The 24,225-nt window shown below is 47.5% G+C and overlaps 1 protein-coding gene across 1 annotated transcript; it reads left to right on the top strand.

The window, feature by feature from the left end:
- Positions 1-3,983: 3,983 nt before the first annotated feature.
- On the top strand, positions 3,984-23,255 carry LOC308273311 (HLA class II histocompatibility antigen, DR beta 5 chain-like; the record flags this gene model as incomplete). Its single annotated transcript, XM_080710392.1, has 6 exons — positions 3,984-4,083; positions 10,253-10,522; positions 10,958-11,239; positions 11,953-12,063; positions 22,965-23,023; positions 23,118-23,255. The coding sequence occupies 6 exons, from the start codon at positions 3,984-3,986 to the stop codon at positions 23,253-23,255; spliced, it is 960 nt and encodes a 319-aa protein (XP_080566518.1).
- Positions 23,256-24,225: the final 970 nt, after the last annotated feature.

Here is a 24,225-nt window from a genome sequence, read left to right as displayed (position 1 = left end):
AGAAATATTTCAAGACATTAGCTTATTTGAGGAAGTTGATAGAACCAGAAAAGAGAAGTTACTTAATTTCTCCAAAAAAGCTTTGACAGGGTAATATCTCAATCTTCTTCTTTTCTTTTTTTTTAATTGAGTGGTCATTCACCATTTTAAATATTTTGGTAATGTTTTATATTTTTCTAACAACATTCTACCATTTTATTCTCTATTGAGAAGAAGAAAACTATTGATCTAATACCATGGCAGTATATGAAGGCATCACTACTGGTTTCCCTAACACATGGGGAGGTAGAAAGGGAGAGCCGTGTGCAAGCGTGTTGTTATCACATGAAACCTCACTGTGATGTGTAATTGCAGTGTGCTAATAAAATAATTTAAAAGTTATAAGAGGGTGTTAAACTTGGAAGGTATATATATATTCATTATTTTTAGAGACACCAGAGTAAAGGTAAAAAACAAAACACCAGGCAAAGTTTCATATTGTATAAGCGTCTGTCTGATGACTGGTATTCAGGTTGGTTAAGGTTGATTTCCTCCCCCATACGCACACCATAGCGTCCGGCATTAAGGGATGAGCCAAGGATGGAGAATGCCATTGGAAAGTAGCGTAGCGGAGTGATGTTAATATTTACAACGTCTTTTTTCTTCTGCAAGTTTTAGAGTTCTGCACTGTTTCTACTCATTTTTTTTTATAACTGGGGATTGAACTCAGGAGCATTCTGCTTCCTAGCTATACCCCTAGCTTGCCTTTTTTTTTTTTTTTTTTTTTTTACTGGAGGTGGAACCTAGGGGCATTCTACCTCTGAGCTACACCCCCAGCCCTATTATTTTATTATTATTATTATTGTTGTTGTTGTTGTTGTTGTTATTTTGTGTGGGTCTGGGGATGGAACCCAGAGGCATTCGACCTCTAAGCTACACCCCCTGCCCAATTTTTTATTCTTTATTTTGAAACAGGGTCTCACTAAGTTGCAGAGGGCCTCACTTAGTAGCTGAGGCTATCTGTGAACCGCGATCTTCTGGTCTCAGCCTCCCAAATGCTGGGATTACAAGTGTGCGCCACCATGCCCGGCTTTTATTATTTATTTTTTAAGCAGGATCTCACTGAATTGCAAAGGGCCTCACTAAGTAGCTGAGGCTGCCTGCAGACCCTGATCCTCCCGTCTCAGCCTCCCAAATGCTGGGATTACAAGCATGCACCACCATGCCTCGCTCCTTAAAAATAAATAAATAAATAAATAAATAAATAAATAAACCGGGTGTGGTGGTGCAAATTTGTAATCCCGGCATTTGGGAGGCTGAGACCGGAGGATCGCGGTTCACAGACAGCCTCAGCTACTAAGTGAGGCCCTCTGCAACTTAGTGAGACCCTGTTTCAAAATAAAGAATAAAAAATTGGGCAGGTGGTGTAGCTCGAAGGTCGAATGCCTCTGGGTTCCATCCCCAGACCCACACAAAATAACAACAACAACAATAATAATAATAATAATAATAATAAATAATATGTATTTAATTACATATTATGAGGAGGGTCGCGGCTCGCAGCCAGCCCCAGCTACTTGGTGAGGCTCTCCTCAATTCAGTGAGACCCTGTTTCAAAAATTAAGGATAAAAAATAGGGCTGAGTGTGTAGCTCAGAGGTAAAATGCCCCTGTGTTCCACTCCCAGTACCACACACACACACACACAAAACTTATTTTGAAACAGGGTTTCACAAAGTTGTTGAGGGTCTCACTAAGTTGCCGAGGCTGGCTTCAAACCTGCGATCCTCCTGTCAGCCTCCTAAGTACTGGGGTGACAGGTGTGCACCACAGTGCCCAGCTGTTTTCTCTATTTGATGGTCATTTTAGAAATAACCATACAACATACTTAGTCCTGCATTGAACCAATTTCTTTACTTAACTCTTGAATAACACAAGGGTCCTAGAGTGTTTCAGCACCTTTTATATAGCTAGTTGATATATTTTGTTGTGTATTTAATTACATATTATCTTAAAACTTTGCAGGGTATATTGACACCACATTTTTATCACTATTCTTTATTCCTCATTCCATCTTGGACTTTCCAGCGGACGGACACTCTTAAGAATCTTCTCTCCCTTAAAATCTCCTAGTGGCAAACGATCTTGACCTGAGTTCATCTGAAAATGTTTTCCTCATTCTGAAAGACGACACAGGCACTGGATATAAAATGCCAGGTGGGCCGTTATTTTCACTGAGAATATTAAAAATACGGCTGTGTGATTTGTGGCTTCCAACATTGCTACTGAAGAGTTAGCGGCCAGTCTTTTATTTCTCTGAAAATAATGTGCATTTCCTCCCCTGTGGTTGCTCTAAAGATAATTTTTTGTACTTCATTTTGCTGATAAATCTGAGCTCATGGTTGAGAGCAGTGGGCAGGATGAGGGATTTGGGGAGCACTGTTCCTAATAAGCTAAAGTGTGAGCAGGAGCCATGGGTGTCACTGCAGAGAACGAATACAGATTTTTTGTCATAACCAGAGGAGGGTAATGACGGCAGGGAGGGGACCTTTTTGAAGGAACTAGAATAACTGCACGGTGTCTGCCTCAAATTGTATGAAACACTGACATTCATGAAAAGGGCTAGTTTTAGCTGGGCATGGTGGCCCATGCCTGTACTCTAGTACTTGGGAGGCTGAGACCAGAGGATTGCAGGTTCAAGGCCAGCCCACTGTAACTTAGAGAGACCCTGTTTAAAAAAATAATAATAATAAGGTAGGGCTGATGTTGTGGCTTGGAGGTAGACTGCCCCTGAGTTCAACCACCAGTAACACACACACACACACACACACGCACGCACGCACGCACGCACGCACACACACACATACACATACACCAGTGCCCATTTCCTGAACATTCCATAACGTATGCATTCTGTGATGTACAGTGCAGTCTTCTTAGATTGCACCTGAGCTAAAACAAGCGAGAGGGATAATAAAGGGACACAGCTCGGTGAGGTGAAGGAATAATGCCAGGGCTAAGGGACTGGACACTGTCCCCATAAAATATCAGTTATTAGAGCAGAGATGTGTCCAAGGCTGGCTCTGAGCCTTCCCGGGTCTCTCAGCCCTGCACACCTTGAAGGGTCCCGTGTCTTTATCATGTTGTGAGGTCAACCGCTTGGTAAAGTTCCTTTCAAGACCTCCACTCCACATGGACGCCTCCTCCAAGCCCCTGACCTGTGTGTTCTGAACACGCTGCTGAAGTCAGGAACAGGACCAGAGGGCAAGCTCCAAACCATCTGGTGCTGGTGAACGAATCGCCTTCAACTTCCTTCCGCTTACCAGAAACGTCCCTAACCCTAAGGAATGCAAATGATGGTTTCCATCAGCAGTTCTAATTCTGCCACCTCGTAGTTTCCGGGGGGTGCTGGTCTTTGAGCTGCGGTACAATCAGTATTTTCCAGTATTGAAACACCCCAAAGACTGCAAAACCTTCCTTCAACTGGGAGAGGTTAAATAATTTACTCAAACCCACAACACGATGGTACAACGAGGACCAGACTCAAGGTCTCCTGACCTAATCATCCTCCCATCATCCTCCTTACTCTGAAACATCTTCATAGATGTAGTTTCCAACTAGCACTCAAGAGAGAGTCAAATGACCCTCAGGGCGCAGACGTGTGAAGGTACCCCTGGCGCGCACAGAGTGGCTCACCACCGTGGCTCAGTTAGTGTTGCAGATGCCACTGGACCAAACGCTCAGCACAAGAAATAAAAGCATCCTTTTAATGAAGGAAATGCCAAATTGCACAAGAGGACCTTCAGACTGTGTCTCTGCCTAGCAACTGCTGATGCTACTCATCCTGGATGCTGATTGGCTGTTCTACTCTGAGCTTAACCAACCCAGCATCACAGAAACGAATACCTTGGTTCCTCTGGTGCGGGACCTGGCTGGAGAGGGAGCAGGTTCTCTCTGAGTGAGTCTCGTCTGCTCCTCTCAGGTCCAGTCCTTCTGCCCCCCAGCATGGCGTGTCTGTGGCTCCCCGGAGGCTCCTACGTGGCAGCTCTGACGGTGACACTGATGGCGCTCAGCCCTCTCCCGGCCGTGGCCAGCGACACCCGCCGTAAGTGGACACTCGGCGCTGAGCTCCCATGGGTGGGGAGGGGGCCAAGTCCTCATTGTCCAGGCTAAGCCCCTTAAAACTTGTGACGTTTTCTTGCTGCTTCCCCACCCCGGTCTTCATCACGTGGGTTCCAAACTATTTCCACAAAAACAGAGCCTGGTACTTTGGTACTTGCTGTCGAGACCTGTGTGAGAGGCCGCCCTGTGTACGCGATTCCTTCCCAGATACCTCCAGGAAGCCTGCAGGCTTGCCCCAGGCCTTGAGAGGACTTAGAAACAATGATGTTAAAGAAACTCCCCAGGAAGCAGTTTTATTAGATTAAATTATTCCAGAAACAGGAACCATCATTCTTAAAAAAAAAAAGAGAACCTCCTATGTGCATGTCTACTTTATATGTACAATTCTGTTCTATTTTAGAAATCTTTTTATTAGTGCAAGGCCACTGTACGTCATAGTGAGGTTCTGTGTATTAAAAACACTCGCGTGCAAGGCTCTTTGTGTGTTTCTGTTCACATCCCACCTGCTCCCCCTCCCCACACGAGTGGGTGAGACTTGTGTCGGGCCTCCACACATTGCCATAGAATTATTTATTATTATTATTATTATTATTATTATTATTATCATCATCATCATCATCATCATTTTTAATTATTATTATTTTGTGTGGTACTGGGAATGGAATCCAGGGACATTCTACCTTCTAGCTGCACTTCCAGTTCTATGTTTATTTTTTATTCTTTACCTTGAAACAAGGTCTGAGTTGCAGAGGGCCTCACTAAGTAGCTGAGTCTGTCCTTGAACCATCCTCCTGTCTCAGCCTCCTGAATGCTGGGATTACAAGCGTGCCCACCACTCCCGGCTTGCCATAAAATTGTTTGAGCTGTTTCCTTCTTCACTCTTTCTTTTCCTCTCCCCAGCTCCCTTTCTTCTCCCTTTTCTTCTACTCTACAGGTCTCTTTCTCTGCATGGCTTAAAGTTTAAGCTTCCTAATTTCTCTCTACATTCCACAGATAAAAAAACACACCATCCTTGACTTCCTGAGACCAGCCACTCGCACTCTGCATACTAGTCTTCAGTTTTCTGCAAATGACATAACTTTGTTCTTCTTTATAGCTGAGTAAGATTCTGTGTGGTACGTGTGTGTGTGTGTGTGTGTGTGTGTGTGTGTGTGTATGTGTGTGTTACTGGAAATTGAACCTAAGGGCATTCTACCTCTGCGTTGCATTCCTAGAACTTTTTATTTAATTTTAGTATTTAATTTTGAAGCAAGTTCTCACTAAGTTGCTGACTGGCCTTAAACCTGCGATCCTCCTGTCTCAGCCTCCCGAGTATTGGAATTACAAGCATGTGCCCTGTGCCTATTTATTCTATTCTATTTTAAATAAAAGATAGTCAACTATTCAAGTTGATTGGTTATCTGAAAGTATTAGGGAGGGTGAAAAGGAACAGGAAGGGACCCTCCCAGAAGATCCTGTGCCATGTCCTCAACGGGACCTGCAGTGTTGCTGCCTCTGAGGATGTAGCAAGAGGGTCACAGGTTCAAGGCCAGCCTCTGCAGCTTAGCCAGGCCCTCAGCAACTTAGTGAGATCCTGTTTCAAATTTAAAAAAAAAAAGGGGGGGCTGGGAGTATAACTTGAAGGCAGAATGGCCCTGGTTTCAATTCTCAATGCAACTAGTACTACTGCTGCTGGTGATGATGATAGTAATTCTAGCTCCTCCGCGGAGACTGGACTGCTGGAATTCACGTGTGTAGCGGGGGACTCTAGGAGCTCAGTAGAATTCCCCAGTGAGGACAAGTTTGTAGCCTCATTTAATGCGGTTGTGATGAAGATGGTGACGAAGATAAACTGGATAGTTAAGGGCTGATTTTATATAAATTAATAGATTAAACATAAGGGAGAGGGAGAAAGTCAAGTGTAACCCTGAGGTTTTTAACAACTAGGTGGATGATGGTGCCATTTTCTGAGAAGGGAGGCAGGGTTTGAAGTTAGGGGCTAGAAATAAATGTCCTCCTTAAGTGGACTGGAGGTAGAGCTCATGGAGAGCACCTGCTTAGCACCTCTGGGCTCAGTGGGTGTGATCTTTGCAGTGAGTGGAGAATTCAGGTGAGAAGCGGGTTGGGGTGTCTGGAGAGAGTAGGAGCTGGTAGTGAGGCCGCATAGAGGACCGTTGCGTGTGGCTGGCCTCGGGGAAGGTCATTGCTCAGGGCCTGGGGACCCAAAGGAACAGACGAAAGGGGCTGAGGAGAAGAGCGAGGACTCAAGGACCAGACGGACGCTCCGTCACCAGCAAGACACACAACCAGGATCTGTTAGTGACTGAGAAGACACCGGGTACTACCCTCGTGGTGAGAAAAGAGTGGCAAAGAAAACAGTCTTGTCGCTGCACCATGGAGCCGTGTGGACTTTGTGAGCCCATACGTTCCAGCAGCCCTTCTGTCATAGCTCAGCATTTAAAAACATGTGCAGGTGTGGACTCCAGAACCCAAAGGGCTCCAGGCTCCATTACACACCTGTAATCCCAGGACTCGGCCTCCCGGCTCGGCCTCCCAAGTACTGGGATTGCAAGTGTGCGCCACCACACTGGCTGAGAGGATTTTGAATTTTAGAGTTAATTGTTCCTTTCCCAATTAATTGCTGAACACTTTCAGTGAGAATGATGAGCAGTAAGCACATAAATATTTCTACACTCTCGCCTATGAAATCCCAGTCTTTTAAAAATACTGTTATTGGTGCTTTGTGATCACACATCATAGTGAAGTTAGAAGTCACACACACATACACACACAGACACACAGACACACACACACACACACACACACACACACACACACATGCACACGCACAGCACTTGGTGTGTTTCTCTGCCTCCCACCCCTCCCCACCCACCCACGTTAGCAAGATTGGTAGTTATGCTTCATGGACAGACGCAGCCTTCTCTGAACTGTCTCCTCCATCACACCTCCTCCTTTGCCTCCTCACCTTCCTCCCCACCCTCCCTCCATGTCGCCCGTCTCCCCTCATCTGTGTAAAGTCCCCTGTGTTTCTATTCTCTTCTGAGCTTCTCCATCTGAGAGAAAACCTAACCCTTGGCGTCCTGAGACTGGCTGAGCTCACTTAGCATAACATCTCTGGTTCCATTAATTTTCCTGCAGATGACATCATTTCCTCTCTATGCTGAGTAAAATTCCACGTTCTGTGTATCTTCCACATTTTCTTTATCCAGTCATCTGCTGATGGACACCTTGGTTGGTGCCACAGTTGGCTATTGTAAAATGAGCTGCTGTAAACGTAGATACGCGGGTGTCACTGTAGGATTCTGACTTAAAATTCTTTTGGAAAGACGCTGAGGAGGGGTAAACCTGCATCCTATGGTGGCTCCATTCCCAGTCTTTGAGAAACCTCCACACTGATCTTTATACTGATTGTACCAACTTCAAATCCCATTCTTATGCTATAAAGATAATAAAAAAGTAAAAACCTTTTCTGTTGCCGATGGGCTCAGTCCTGTAGGGGGCAAGTCCACTCGCGGTCGGGAGCCTCAGAAAGATAGGGCAAAAGGCAGGTGATGTCCTGCAGAAACTTATCTGCAGCGATTCTTTCCCCTCTATGAATTCCCTAAGTTTTTTAGGTACGACGCTTTGGAAAGAATCTGAGGCGGACAAAGGCTTCTTGAGCCAATGACACTTTATTACAAAAACTCCAAGAAATTTATACCCTTCACCAGTAAAGTTAATAGTAAGAGGAGAGGAAGTGAATGTAATCACTGTGAAACAATAGTGAATGACACGTAAACAGAGGTAAAAAAAACTAGTCCGGTTTTCAGCTGGCTTTTGGCTTTCAAGGGATTAACTCCGGCTCTCTCCCAGATCTTGCAGACAAGCAGTTCCAAAGGGCAATCTTTCAGAAGAAAACGGGCACACCCAAGGCTTGGAGGCTTCTCGGGGAATCTTCTTTAACTTTCCTGGAACTTTCCATCTTTTGTGCTCAGTTCCATATAGCAAGTGTGGGGAGATGTGGTGATTCAGGTGGATGTGATAGAGTTTCTCCAGGTGTTGGCATTTTACCTTCTAAATCTGAAAGCTTAAGCAAACTCACAACACAGTTTGGCAGACAAAGTACCACAAACAACACCACAAAGTTCTTGGTTTTAATTGTCAGATGTATTTCCTTAACTGCTGAACACTCTTCTTTAGACAACAAGCCTATTAAAAGTCTATCCATCTTTAATAATCCATTTCCCTGTCACAAGCCCTCTGCAACCTGCTCTTAACCTTCTAATTCCTTTCTTTCCCAGTTGGAACTTTCTTATGATAAGCTCTTCTTCATGCAAAAATGCCTTTTTTACTCTTACGGTATTTCCTTTCCTTCATACATATATATTTAGAACATCTGTCCTTTATTTTGTCATATTCATTTCTAACCATGCGGTCAGTCTCTCTGTCTTCAGGAATATTTACACTGGGCGTAAAAGTCAACAATCTTTTTCCTTGGCTCTATTGTATTTGGGCAACTAAGTTGTTCATCAACTAAATTGCTTCGAAGTCACACACAAAGTTTTATCTTCTCTGTCTCTAGGCAGGATCTCAAGGGTAAACAAAGTTTCCTTAAACTGAGCTACCGGTTACCGGAGTTAATAGCTTAACCTAGTGATAGGAGTGAGGGTCGGAGACCCTTTGTGATTGCTGCAGCTGGAATGCTTATCACAGCATCTGAGTTCTGGCCAGTTTTTTCATTACTATTGAGCAAAGCCAAGGATGTTTAGACAAATTATTAGAGAGTTTATTTCCACGGACTCAATTTCATAGTCCTAATTTCACATCACTGGAGCAATTCGTGTAGAAAGTTAAAAGGAATAATAGTGAAGGGTATCTAAAAGTGGGGGGTTCTTTGGCCAGAGACGATACCTCCTTCTCGGGGCTTTTTTGCCAGATTAACTATGTGGAGTGGGGTCTCAACACATAGATGCCGAGGCAGCAGGATGTCTTGGCACTTTTCATGGGATTTATCATCTTGCCCATCCTGTCCTGCCCCATAGGCTTCTTTCCCACCAGAAGCAGGCACAGGCCGCCGGTTATCTCTGCTGTGTGAGCCCTTTGAGTTAGCCTTCTCCGTCCATCCTCACAGGGGTAGACAGGCATGGCATCACTGATCGGAACGCGTCACTGAGTTAGCAAGGTCGGGCTACGTGGTAGAAGTCTATATTTTCTTTGTTCATTTTTCCTCTTAAAGTTCAAGGCCTGTACTGTCCATCTGTGTCTTTGGTAAGTCTCAGCATCCCTTATCTCTCTCTGCTATCAGTTACTTTCTATGTTGAAAGCCTGTTTTGTAATATAGGAAAAGAAAGAAATAGGAATATCGCCTTTCAAAGTATAGATGCTTTAAGCCGGGTGTGGTGGCACACGCTTGTAATCCCAGCGCTTGGGAGGCGGAGACAGGAGGATCACACAGGTTCGAAGCCAACCTCAGCAACTTAGTGAGACCCTGTTTCCAAATAAAGTATAAAATAGGTCTGGGAGTGTAGCCCAGAGGTAGAAGGCCACTGGATTTCATCCCTAGCACCACAAAAAAATAAATAAATAAAAATAAATAAAATAGGGCTGGACGTGTTGCTCGGAGGTACAGTGCTCCTGGGTTCCATCCCCAGTACTGCAAAATCATCATCATCATCTTAAAAAATAAAGTATCGAGGCTTTAAGGCGTTACTATTTTGCGTTATGAGTAATCGATACTGGGTCGGTGTAGCTTGCTCTTTCATCTTTAACTTGCTCTAAACGTTGGTGAGGGTCTGCATAACTCTTTCCTTCTACGTGCAGATGTCTGTGATTTCCAGCATTCAGTGTGCTGCATCTTACCTTAGTTTCTGTAACATTCTGGCCTCCGGCTAACAGCCAGCTTTCAGCAGTCCAGCCCTGTCTAACACCAGCTTTTAGCCGACACGGTCGGCCTCGGCCGGCTTTTGGCTGACAGCCTGGAGACAATACAAAGGATTTTATTGTTTTGCTGAAGTACAGCTTATTCTTATTAGCAGTTAGTATCACCCTTGCTAGCAATCAGTACTGGCTCAATCCCCATCACTCAGGACCTTTTGTGCCCATGGTGGACATCGCCGGCATCTTTTCCCAGGAGGCCCCTCTTGCAGGGGAATGGATGCTCTCTGTCTCCACAGCACGTTTCCTGCAGCAGATGAAGAGTGAGTGTCATTTCTCTAATGGGACGGAGCAGGTACAGTTCCTAGAGAGACACATCTACAACCGGGAGGAGCACCTGCGCTTCGACAGCCATGCGGGGGTGTACCAGGCAGTGAGCGAGCTGGGGCGGCCTGAGGCCCAGTACTGGAACAGCCAGGAGGACCTCCTGGAGCAGAAGCGGGCCCAGGTGGACGCATACTGCAAACACAACTACCAGGTCATCGAGAGCTTCACGGTCGGGCGGAGAGGTGAGCGCGGGGCCCTGGGCGGCCAAGGGGAGGCAGCAGGTGTGCCCCAGTGCCTGCCAGAGCCCTCTGTCCTCCCTGCTGAGTATGCGGATTCCTGAGCCAGCATTGGTTACAAGTACGTGTGCTACATGTGTGTGCTGATGGACAGGGAGAGCGCGAGTGCACAGGTCTGAAGGGTGTACGTGCAGGTGATGGGGAGCCCAAAGGGACTGGGGAAGACGCGATGGGCAGGGCATCCTTGGTCCTTGGTGGGCCCTGAGGAGAGAGGCGCAAGGTGGGAGTGGCCATCAGGAGGCTGGCCATAGAGGAGACCTGCTTGTGACAAATGATAGACACCTGGGGAGGGGAAATTCAGATGCAATCGTTCCTTGGTGTAGGATTCAGCCCCCAGGAGATTCCTCCCCTGCCCCTAACCCCTCCACCACGTCTCCCCAGTGGAGCCCAGGGTGAGCGTGTACCCCACAAGGACGGAGCCCCTGCAGCACCACAACCTCCTGGTGTGCGCCGTGAGCGGCTTCTACCCAGGCCGCATTGAAGTCAGGTGGTTCCGGAATGGCCGCGAGGAGGAGGCCGGCGTCGTGTCCACGGGCCTGGTCCAGAATGGAGACTGGACCTTCCAGACCCTGGTGATGCTGGAGACGGTTCCTCAGAGCGGAGAGGTCTACAGCTGCCGGGTGGAGCACCCCAGCAGGCCGAGCCCCATCACCGTGGAGTGGAGTGAGTACACGCCTCCTGACCTCGGCAGTCCACCAGCGAGAAGTGACTCAGTTTACCCCGAGGGCCAGGCCTCTCCTCCATAACCGTATTTCCTTCACTCTGGGTCCCCTCTCCTTTGGTGCACGTCACGTTGGTGGCCTAGATAGTTTCTGCAAACCCCCTCCCACTGGGGGAGCAGTGGCGGCCACCTGTCATGGGAGGGGCCGTCACGCAGGGAGCCGTCCCTGACATCCCGGCTGTGGTCCCCATGATGGCTGCAGACCCTGTCTCCCACTGCACTCGAGCTTCCGCTGTGGCTGGTCTGGCGTCTGCTGTGATCTGAGGACAGGGGCCTTCCTCCCCTCTGGGGTACACAATTTGGGAAAGTGGGGGCGCATATGTGTTTGTGTGTGGAGTGTCCGCATCATTCTCTAAGTTACTGTTTCTCTCGATAATGGATGAAAATCAGGACGGGAGGCCCATGGCGTCCCAGCCCTGTCCTTTAGCTCTTCCGTCAAGACAGGCTGGAGCGCTAGGCGCCGCGTGGCCAGGCGCTATCCCGAGCCTGGTGTTTACGTGAGCTAAGCAGGAACCCGTGGCTACTCAGGGGTCTTGACTGCAGGTCGCCGCCCGCCTCCTCCTGTGGCTTTGCTCCAGCTCAGAGTGCTGAGCGCCCGGGCCTCAGGGAGAGACGGTGTTTCGGGTGAGTTCATGACCCCGGCTTCTTCCCTCAGGGCCACAGTCGGCGTCCGCCCAGAGCAAGGTGCTGAGTGGAGTCGGGGGCCTCGTGCTGGGGCTGCTCTTCCTCGGGGCCGGGCTCCTCATCCACTGCAGGAGCCAGAAGGGTGAGCTTGGCAGCCAGGACTCTCCATGCCTTTTCTGGGGGAGAAGCAGGGCGTTGCTGAAGGTGGTTCTCAGGATGCCAGTGCGCCGTGGGAAGGCTTTCCTTCTACAGGGGCCTCAGCTTTCTGAAACTCACCAATCAGTGGCCTGTGGTGCTGCGCTGGAGTCCAAGGGGCAGTGGGTCTATGGCGAGAGATGGGTTAGCCTCGAGGTCCTGGTTGAGAGTCTGGGGCCAGCGAGGAGCCGCTGCACACTGGGCGTGCGCCGGAGCTTCCCGGGCACAGGCTCTGGGTTCTGCTCCCTGTGCCCTGGCTGCTGCGGGCGGGGGTGTCAGAGAAGTCTCAGTGGCAGGGGCGAGGCTGGGGACGGGAGGGTCGGGCAGTTTTGCCTCCGTGTTTTAAAGCCTGTGTCTTCCCTCCTGTTTCACAGAACACTCTGGACCTCAGCCAATAGGTAATGACCTTTAGTCCTATTTTACAGATAGATTTGCTTTCTCTACAACATAAGGTAGAGGGGACAGCACCTGAGACCAAAAAACAGAGGAAGGCTTTGGGTCCATTATCTGATCAGGCCGTGTGCCTTCAACTGTCTTCCCCCATGCGAGTATGGCTCTGCTCCAATTCTTGGTAGCCGATGTATGGAACCAACCTAGGTGTTCATCAGCAGACGAAGGGATTGCAAAATTATGGAATATACACACCATGGAATTTTACTCAGCAATAAAGAGCAAAGTTATATGATTGCAGGAAAATGGATGGGCTGAGAACATATGTCAAGTGAGAAGAGCCAGTCAGGGGAAGTGAGGGTCCTGTGTGGTCCCCTATGGGGAGCTGGAGTAATGAGGTACAGAGGACTGCAGATGATGGGAGGAGGCCCAGAAGGGAGAAGGTGACTAGGGGAGGGGGGTGGAGAGCTGGAGTAATGAGGTACAGAGGACTGCAGATGATGGGAGGAGGCTCAGGAGGGAGGAGGTGACGAGGGGAGGGGGGTGGAGAGCTGGAGTAATGAGGTACAGAGGACTGCAGATGAAGGGGAGGAGGCCCAGGAGGGAGGAGGTGACTGGGGGGGGTGGAGAGCTGGAGTAATGAGGTACAGAGGACTGCAGATGATGGGAGGAGGCTCAGGAGGGAGGAGGTGACTAGGGGAGGGGGGTGGAGAGCTGGAGTAATGAGGTACAGAGGACTGCAGATGAAGGGGAGGAGGCCCAGGAGGGAGGAGGTGACTGGGGGGGGGGTGGAGAGCTGGAGTAATGAGGTACAGAGGACTGCAGATGATGGGGAGGAGGCCCAGGAGGGAGGAGGTGACTAGGGGAGGTGGGTGGAGAGCTGGAGTAATGAGGTACAGAGGACTGCAGATGATGGGAGGAGGCCCAGGAGGGAGGAGGTGACTAGGGGAGGTGGGTGGAGAGCTGGAGTAATGAGGTACAGAGGACTGCAGATGATGGGAGGAGGCCCAGGAGGGAGGAGGTGACTAGGGGAGGGGGGTGGAGAGCTGGAGTAATGAGGTACAGAGGACTGCAGATGATGGGAGGAGGCCCAGGAGGGAGGAGGTGACTAGGGGGGGTGGAGAGCTGGAGTAATGAGGTACAGAGGACTGCAGATGATGGGAGGAGGCCCAGGAGGGAGGAGGTGACTAGGGGAGGGGGGTGGAGAGCTGGAGTAATGAGGTACCAGAGGACTGCAGATGATGGGAGGAGGCCCAGGAGGGAGGAGGTGACTAGGGGAAGGTGGGGATGGAGGGAGAATTAATGTAGAAAGCTCTTCCGTTGATGTTTGTGCGTGTGTGAGCCTCCAGTGCCCACCTCAGTATCCTGTGAGGGAAGGAGGGAGCGGGGAGCTCTCCGGGCACCATGTGCATGGGCGTCACTGTCATTCTGATCTGCATTATGATGGATACGACCTTGCGCCACTAAATGTGCTTAAAAATAAACAGAAGGCTGAGCTCTGCAGGAGCAGTGGCTCAGGGAGACATGGGAGTCCGTTCTCCTCTCCCTGCAGTGCCAGCACGAGGGCCCCGGAGGGGATGGGTGCCCTCGCAGAGCTGCGTGTGCAGACACCACTGCCCTGTCTCCTGCAGGACTCCTGAGCTGAAGTGATGGAAACAAGACTAAGGAAGGGCCTGGCGGCTGCCTGTCCTGCTTGGCCCTCGATCCCCCAGAGACAGCGCGGGCTCAGGGCTGCCTCCTCCTGTCCTGTGACCCTGAAGAACGTCCCTGCCGGTTGCTTCCTTGGCCTGACCCAACCTGGAAACCACAGAACAGACCACAGGACCTCCTGTCCCTACTCTACTGGGCTCTTCGTATTCAGGACTTACTCCCTCCCCTGTGTCTCGACTCACCTTGTATCAAAGTATTTTATTATGTTTTTCTCAAATAAACATGGAGTGAGGAATCTTCCACTTCATATTGTTTCAAAGGAGAAGTAATAAAAATGGGAGCTGGGCGCAGTGGTGCACACCTGTAATCCTGGTACTCAGGAGGCTGAGGCAGGAGAATAGCAGGTTTGAGGCCAGCCTCTCTAAGTTAGGGAGACCCTCAACAGCATAGCAAGACCCTGCTTCAAAGTGAGAAGGGCTGGAAGTGTAGCTTGCAGGTGGAATGCCCCTGGGTTGCATCTCTGGTATCAAAAAAGAAAAAAAAATTGTTGAATATTGAGTTCTAGCCATTAACTATTAACAAACAAAAATAAGCAAAAAGGTTCTTTGTTTTGAGAATTAATGTACTCATATGTAATTTTGCAGGGAAAATGTTTTCAATGGAATTTTAAAAAAACATAACAAATCTACAAGATACAAGACATATACCTATTTTATTTTCTGTACTGGGAATGGAGCCCAGGGGCACTGTACCTCTGGGCTACACACCCAGCCCTATTTTTTATTCTTTCTTTCTTTCTTTCTTTCTTTCTTTCTTTGTGTGTGTGTGTGTGTGTGTGTGTGGTACTGGGGTTGGAACCAAGGGGCTATTTTACTTCCAGGCTATACTCCCAGACCTATTTAAATTTTATTTGGAAACAGGGTCTCACTAAGTTGCTGAGGGCCTCACTAAGTAGCAGAGGCTGGCTTCAAACCTGTGGGATCCTCCTGCCTCAGCCTCCCAAGTGCGGGGATTACAAGCGTGCGCCACCACGCCTGGCCCTTATTCTTTATTTTGAAACAGGGTCTCAGTGAGTTGCAAGGAGCCTTGCTAAGTAGCTCAGGCTGTCCGTGAACCATGATCCTCCGGTCTCTGTCTCCCGAATGCTGGGATTATAAGCTTGTGCCACCACGCCAGCCAACATACACCTATTTTAATAGACATATTTTGAATAAGTAGAAAAGAGAAAGTAGGATTGCACTGCAATGCAACAGGGATTTGCATCTCATTGGTAGATATTCATTGGTGACTGCGTACACTAGGTGATCTAAGGCTAGACTTAGACTCCAGACACAGATAAATAGAGACACTCGCGTTGTTGGTAGAACCCATTCCACACTCATTCTTTCAACAGGAGTCCTCCCTGGTGAATAAAAATCTAAACAGAAAAGGAAGTGTAAAATTAGGAGCACATGCTCCTATCTACATCACTATAGTTCTCAGTACTGTAAATGTTGAGGGTAAAACGTCTCTAAAGATGAAAGACTTCTCTGAGGTTTTGTTGGTAGGCATGGGTAACAAATGGCAATTTTGTAAAAATTAAAAACCCACTTGCTCTAACCCAGCATTTTCACTCCTTGCCATCTTCCCTTGAGAAATCAAAGCATCCTCAGAAAGAGATCTGTGGGAGTCGCCCGTGGTGGCGCACACCTGTAATCCCAGTACTTGGGGGCGGAGACAGGAGGATCTCAGTTTCAAGGTCAGCCTCAGCCACTTAGCAAGACCCTGTTTCAAAATAAAAGTGAAAAGGGTGTAGCTTGGAGGTAGAATGCCCCTGGGTTCAGTCCCTAGTCCTCACACCAACAAAAAGAGCTTTGCTAAGGTTCAAAGCAGTGTTCACCATAATAGCCCTAAATTGGAATCGACCCAAATACCCAACAGCTAGTAAAGGGATAAACAGTGTGTTACACCCATACAGAGTAAGACAATTCACCAGTGATGTCCTACAACCCAACAAAAAGGAATGAAATGGTGATACATGGTACAAAACTGGGGAACTGCAAAAGAATTATACTGAGTGAAAAAACCAGACACAGTGACTTCCGGGAAGATGGCGACCGAGAAAAGCGGGGCTTAAGAGCCCCGCTAACAACCAATCTCCATTACCACAAAATCAGCGCCTTTTATAGCCAGAAAACACCATCACCAGAGAAACAAAAAAATCACCAGGCTCCAGAGAGAAGGGGGACTCAGAACGGAGCTCAGAGCCACAGAGGAGATACACCGGCCTCACCCCTGAGGACGCGGCAGCAGCGCCTTACTGCCAGTGGCAGCGGCGAGCTCACCGGATGGCTCCAGACCAACGCACTCAACAGCCCACCAGGCTCCAGAGAGGAGCGGCGGACAGTGAGCCAAGGGACTCAGAGCGGAGCTCAAAACCAGAGAAGAAATACGCCAGCCTCACAGCCGAGGATGTGGCAGAGGCGCCATATTGCCACCGGGGGCAGCAGCAGCGAATTCATCCAGTCCACTACAGTTCCATCTGTGTACTCAACAACAGTCAGTCAAATTATGGACCCCAGAGGAGAAATCCCAGTACAGACTCCCAGGGACTTGACCCAGTGGGGGAGTGGCAGTGGCAGAGATATGACATCATAGGAGAACGCTCACCCTGGCACCCCCCATAGTCTAAAGCAGCCTCTATCAACTCCCTGGGTCTGAGACTCTGCGATACAACCCAGTAAAGGAGTAGTGGGGACTGAGATACCACAGACTCGAGAACCAGAGCACCTTAAGTGAAGGCATAGTGACCCAAGGGAAGAACCCAGAGAAGGCACAAACTTCCGAAATCATGGGAAAGAGGAATAACAATGGAGCAATGAATGCCCACAACCCCACAACATCAGAACCTGATAAAACAGAAATTCAGAGATTTATAGAAGATCAAATCAGGAAAATAACTGTAGAAATAATAGAGGTGTTTCGAAAAGAATTCAGAGAGAGCCAAAAAGAGATAAAGGATGCAATTAATGAAGTAAAGGCCTCAATTCAAAGTACAAACAACCGATTAGACCACATGGAGAATAGAATCTCGCTGTTAGAAGACGATCAATCCAAAAATGAGGGCACCATATTGCCACCGCGGCAGCAGCAGCGAATTCACGGAGTCCAGTACAGCTACATCTGCGTACTCAAGAACAGTGAGTCAAATTGCGGGCAACAGAGGAGAAATCCCAGTACTGTACTCCCTGGGACTTGACCCAGTGGGGGAGTGGCGGTGGCAGAGATATCACACCATAGGAGAACGTGCAACCTGGCACCCCCCATGGTCTAAAGCAGCCTCTATCGACTCTCTGGGTCGGAGACTCTGTGATACAACCCAGTAAAGGAGTAGTGGGGTCAGAGATACTACTGACTTGAGATCCAGAGCACCTTAAGTGAAGTCATAGGGACCCAAGGGAAGAACCCAGAGAAGGCACAAACCTCCGAAACCATGGGAAAGAGGAATAATACTGGAGCAATGAATGCCCACAACCCCACAACATCAGAAACCGATAAAACAGAAAATCAGAAATTTCTAGAAGATCAAATCAGGAAAATAACTGTAGAAATAATAGAGGTGCTTCAAAAAGAACTCAGAGAGAGCCAAAAAGAGATAAAGGATGCAATTAATGAAGTAAAGGCCTCAACTCAAAGTACAAACAACTGATTAGACCACATGGAGAACAGAATCTTGCTCTTAGAAATTGATCATTCCAAAAATGAACGCATAGTTTCTAATCTAGGGAAAAATATCTGACAGCAGGAATCTGATATTGAAGAAATATGGGCCCACTTTAAGAGAGCTAACCAAAGAATAATCGGAATAGAGGAGGGAAAAGAAGGTGAAACCAAAGGGATCAACAATCTCTTCAAAGAAGTAATAGCAGAAAATTTTCCAAACATAGAGCAAGAGGTCGATACACAGGTCCAGGAAACTTATAGAACTCCCTTTAGACAGGATCGGAGAAGAGGATCCCCACGCCACATAATTGTCAAAATGGCCAATGTGGAAGCCAAGCAGAGAATCTTAAAGGCAACAAAAACAAAGGGCCAAGTGACATTCAGAGGCAAACCAAGTAGAATCACTCCAGACTTCCCAAACCAAGTCATGAGAGCCAGAAGGGCTTGGAGTAACATATTCCAAACTCTGAAAGAAAACAACTTCCAGCCAAAAATTTCCTACCCAGCAAAACTTTCTATCAAATTAGATGGAGAAATAAGAAGCTTCCACGACAAACAGAAACTGAAGGAATTTATGTCTTCAAAACCAGCACTAGAGAAAATACTCAAAGAGATTAACTACAAAGAAGAAATAGGTAACTCACACCAGAACCAGAGAAACAAGATTTTCCATCCAACAGACAATTAAGATTGGTTATCTGTGGAGATTCATTATTTATGTTAGTCTTATACCTATCTCTAAATGGTATTGTTTGCTTTTATTGTTGTTAATTTTTAGGATTTCTAGTTGGAATATTAATATACCTTCAGATATAGCATTTGGAAATATTTTATCCCATTCTATTAGTAACTCTTAACTCTGTTTACATTGTCTTTGGACATACAATATTTTTTTTATTTTTTAGGGAGTTTGTATACTCTTCTGTTGCCTGTGCCATTGAAATCATATCCAAGAAGTAACTGCCAATTTCAATGTTGTGAGGTTTTATGACCCAGATTTTCTCCTAAAAGTTTATAGTCTTAAGATTTATATTTAAGTCTTTTATCTATTTTGAGTTAATATTTGTATATGGGATTAGGTAAGGGTCCAATTTTATTCTTTTCCATGTAATTAATATTTTTCAACCATATTTAGTTAAAAGATTATTATTTCCACCACCAAATGTTCATGGAAACCTTGTCAAAAATAACTTGACAATATAGGGAAGAATTTATCTCTAGGCTTTTATTTAACTCCAATGGTCTATATATCTGCCTTTAGAACAGTACTACACTGTTTCAATTATTGTAGCTTTATATGGTTTGAAATCAGAAAATATATATCTTCTAGCTTTGTTCTTTTTTGAGATCGTTTTGGGTATCTAGAGTCCATATTCCATATTAGGATAGATTTTTTTCTGAAAAATAAATATATAAATATATGATAGTTTCACCTAAAAAAAGAAAAAGATATTCTCTGGTAAGAAAGAAAGCAAAAAGAAATGTTGAAATGTTATCTTTAAGTTATCAAAAGCTTGGTATCAGACAAATGAAACTGTTATGTGAGATTATCATTTTTAATTTTGGATAAATTACTATAATACTAGATGTCAACCACTAAGCCAGGCATGGGAAGGAGGGATGGGGAGGGAATGGGATGGGGATCGAGTGGGGGCTGACTGGGCGATGTGTGCATGTATGTCTACAAAAGTTTTTTGTATTCCACTATGATGTATGAATACAGTGCACCAATAAAAAATAAAAAAAAAAACAGACACAGAAGACATTGTGTTATGTGATTCCACTTCTAGAAAGAAACCAATTCATAGACACAGAATAGCAATCTATGGGTGTGGAGGGGGCAGGGCAGGGGAAAGAACACTTTTGGGGAAGTGTGGAAATTTAATAAAACTACATGTGGGGATAGACGCACAATTTATTAACTTGCCAAATCCTTCAATTTTACATGTACAAGGAGTGTATGTTATGGTCTGTGAATGTTTTAATCTAATTTTTTTTTTTTTTTTTTGGTGGTACTGGAGGTGGAACCCAGGGGCTTTCTACCTCCAGGCTATACTCCCAGACCTTTTTTATATTTTATTTGGAAACAGGGTCTCACTAAGTTGCTGAAAGCCTCACTAAGTAGCTGAGGCTGGCTTCGAACCTGCGCGATCCTCCTGTCTCAGCCTCCCAAGTGCGGGTATTACAAGCGTCCGCCACCACGCCCGGCTTAATCTAATTTTTTAAAAAAGAAATCTGTGCAAGGTAGAAAATCCAGAAGACATAAAGGGGAAAATTGCATAAAATTTTAAATTTCTTCGGATAGGAAAAATAACAAAATAAAATGTAATGTGGTGCCTGTAATCTCAATACTTGAAGGTTGAGACAAGACGATCATTGGTTCAAGACCTATCTCTGCAACTTAGTGAGACTCCGTTTCCAAATAAAAAATAAAATAGGTTTGAGGTGTATTTTGGAGGAAGAATGCCTCTGAGTTCAATTCCCAATACCACAAAAAAATGTAGCCCATGAAAATCTTTGAAAAACACAAGGCAAACATTAGGCTAATCTTATTATATGCAATTGTAAATCAATCAAGAAATTAATGGCCCCAAACCTCACAGAATGTTGGGCAAAGGGTATATAGACTGACTAGTTACCAAAGAAAGTATCCCAATCACCAAGAAACACAACACATTTGCTCAAAATTACTAATAATCAGAAAAATGAACAATCATAATTCAGACAACATATCATAATTCAGACAACAATGTAATAAAATATTGCTTCCCCCAAATTGGGAAAATATAGTGGCTTGTTCTAAATTAAGGACTTAAAAGATATCGGGGAAAGGGATTCTCTTATATGCTGCAAGGTGATAGTTGGGGATTGTGCCTGGCGATAGAGGAAGGCTTGGCGTGTGCGGTGTGTGTGGGTGGTGTGTGTGGATTGTAGTGTGGACAGCCCAGACGTCCGCCTTAGGAGTTCACACCCTAGATAAATTCTCACGTACGCAGCTAAGGTAGCAGATAAGAGATGTAAGAAGAAAAAACTAAACATTGTGAATTTTTAGACAGAGGAAAGAAATTCTGGTATAGTTGTTCCAGGGGATAATGAACTAGTTTAATCAACAAGGGCAGAAGTCATAAACTGTGTGCCAAGGAAGACAGAGAAAGCTACAAGTGACCACCACTGCCACCATAAGAACAAGGGAAAAAATGTGTAGACTAAACTACCTGGACAGACTGGAAAAACATCTTATTTTTAAGGACTTCAAGGAGTTTTCAATGCAACGAGGTCTAGAATCTCCAAATTCCAGGCCTGGGTGGATTCTGCTTAGGAGAGCAGGGACAGGTGTCCACTTTCACCCCGTGTATCATCTGCTGAGTCCTAACGTGGGTGGAACGTGAGGCCTGGCACATAGAGGGAGGCCGTGACCAGCCCGGGAGGAGCCAGCAAGGTCTCGAACAGCCCTGCGGGCTCGGGTGATGGGCTGAACTCTATAGAGGCCCCAACACGATAGACACCTACGTCTCCTTCCCAGTTGACTCCCTTCTGGGCCTTTTGCTGAGCTCAGCGTGGTGATATGGACACAGGAAGCCTCATCAGTGTAGCGAGACCCTGTTTCAAAATAAAAATAAGAAGGGCTGAGGGGGTGGCTAGGAGGTGGAACACCTTGGGTTCCATTTCCAGTACTAAAGTCAGGAAATGCTTCCTTACAGCTGGGGAACTGATTGAGCTCAGTGGGGTGGTGCTCGAAGGAGTTAGAGTCTCAGGGGCCAGGGGCTCGGTCCTCAGAGGCTCAGCGTGGCGCTGGACACCCTCTCTGCACGTGGTTCCAAGGCGCGCCTGGCCCATGCGGCCCCATCAGCAACAAAGACAGACTTCTAAGGTGAGGCTCAGCACTCCAAGAGTGGGTTTTCTTCCTCTTCCTCCTTCTGTGTGTGTGTGTGTGTGTGTGTGTGTGTGTGTGTGTGTGTGTGTTTGCATATGCACATATGTGTGTTTTGCTGGGAATTGGTTCCTGGGGGCATTTTATCTTCACACCTTCCCTAGGTGGCTGAAAATCTCACTGCATTTCGGAGGTTGTCCTCAAATCTGTGATCCTCCTGTTTCAGCCTCCCAAGTATAGAGATTACAGGTGTGTGCTGACAAGTCGGGTCCCTCCCCGCAGGGGCAGAACCCTAGAAAAGGAGGAGGAGACTGCTGGGCGATATCGCAGGCGATACTGCGAGGCAGGCGATGTTGCGAGAGGGGTGACGTTCCCAGCGTAGCCCCACCAAGACTTGAACCTTTAAAAGAGAGGCATTTCCTGTCCAGCTGCGGAGGGGCTCGCAGGTCTCCAGGGGCGGTCCAGGCTCTATCCCCGAGAGAGGACAACATTAAAATTCTTTCCGGGCACCCTGGTCTCTCTCTCGTCTTTTTACTGTGCCTACCTAACATCTGATGCAAAACCCGGGATGATTACTTTTTTATTTTTTTTTAATTTTTTTTAATTTTTTTTTTGTGGGTCTGGGGATGGAACCCAGGGCCATTCGACCTCCGAGCTACACCCCCTTCCCTATTTTTTATTCTTTATTTTGAAACCGGGTCTCACTGAGTTGCAGAGGGCCTCACTAAGTAGCTGAGGCTGTCCGCGAACTGTGATCCTCCAGTCTCAACCTCCCGAATGCTGGGATTACAAGCGTGCACCACCACGCCCGGCTTTTTATTTTAATTTAATTTAATTATAAAATATTTTTTTAATTCCCTGCAGCCGCTGCTGCCAAGGCGTGATCTGGACAGCCTTGGCAGAAACCTCCTCCTGGATCCGCTGAAGCGCTCGGATCCGCTGGGACCACTCCCACCCTGCCCACCCCCATCTCCAGGACCACCGCCGCCGACTCCTGCCTGCCCAGACCAGAGACCATAAGCCATCTTCCCCAGCCTGCACCTTGCCTGAGAGCCTTCGGCCATCTTCTCTAGCCGCATGCTCTCTGGGAGAGCCGGTGGCTATCTTCCCCCACCCCGCACTCTCTTCCTGAGAGCCAGTGGCCATCTTCCCCAGCCACAGACTCTGCCTGAGAGCCGGTGGCCATCTTTCCCAGCCGCAGACTCTGCCTGAGAGCTGGTGGCCATCTTTCCCAGCTGCACGCTCTCCGGGAGAGCCGGTGGCCAACTTCCCCAACCACATGTTCTGCCTGAGGGTCAGTGGCCATCTTCCCCGGCCACAAGCTCTGCCTGAGAGCCAGTGGCCAGCTTACCCCATCAGCTCACCCCACCACATACTTGCCCTGAAAGCCAGTGGCCATCTCACCACCCAGCCAAGCCCTGGCGGCCATCTTAAACCTTGTCCGGCCCAAGTTCCACCCAACAGCCCCACAGCGTGCCCCCCCTCTGCAGTCTCTCAGCGCTTCGGTTCCAGTCAGCACTGGCTGATAACACTACACCGTGGTAAGCTTCCCCTTCTTTAGATAAGCCGGTTCCGGCTTTTAGCCTCTTCTGGACTTGGGCTCATGGCTGTTAAATAAACCCAAATATTTGGTCCCAAGTTCTCCGAGGGTAGCCAGGCTGCCCTATGGTTGTGTAAAGGGAACAGAGACGTCCTTCTCTAACACACCCACGCTGTTTCTGGACGTGAGGCAGGATCTTGGGAAGCCAAATTCCTGTTTTCGTCCTCACCCGCTGACCGGTCATGGGGGGAAAAAGCCATCTAAAATAGACTCCCAATCTGCACTAGGCGGTGTCTGGCTAATCTCCAGACTCTAGGTTCATCCGGGAAACTGTGCCCCGAGCGGCTCATATTTTTCTGCACAAAAGTCTGGCCCACTTATGAGTTGGGTAATGGTTCTCGGTGGCCTGAGATGGGTAGTTAGATCTTAAAATGTTGACCGATCTCAGTAACTTTTGCAAACGGGCAGGTAAATGGTCAGAGGTTCTGGACGTACAGGCTTTTCTGTGCATGTGTTCTCAGCTCTCCCTTTCCACCCCTCCTGACTCTACTGCTGAGTCATTTTGGCTGGGGATTCCCGCCAGCCACAGCTGCCATCTTGGTCTCCATGTGGCAACTCACAGGCACCACATGGTGGCCTTTCTGGGTCACAAGTCTGCAATTCTGCTGACTCATTATTGCCATTTTTTGATGACATGTGGATGCCGGAGTCTGACCCAACTGAGTTACAGGCCCCATTTCCTGACGACCCTGACCCACAAGACCTCTGATCACCATCTTATTCCGGGGCAGCCTCCCACTCTAACCCACTCCTTTCTCCCCCACATTTCTCCCTTAAGGAGACCAACCCTTACCACCCCCTTGCCTAGCCCGGTAGGTCACTGTACCCTTCCAGAAACCCCTTCTTCTCTCTTGGCCCTGCTTCATGAGGTGGCTGGTACAGAAGGCGTGGTCCGT

The sequence above is a fragment of the Muscardinus avellanarius genome (assembly GCF_963383645.1).
Source record: "Muscardinus avellanarius genome assembly, chromosome: 14".
In the NCBI taxonomy this organism is placed as follows: domain Eukaryota; kingdom Metazoa; phylum Chordata; class Mammalia; order Rodentia; family Gliridae; genus Muscardinus; species Muscardinus avellanarius.
This window is presented reverse-complemented; position numbering and strand designations above follow the sequence as displayed.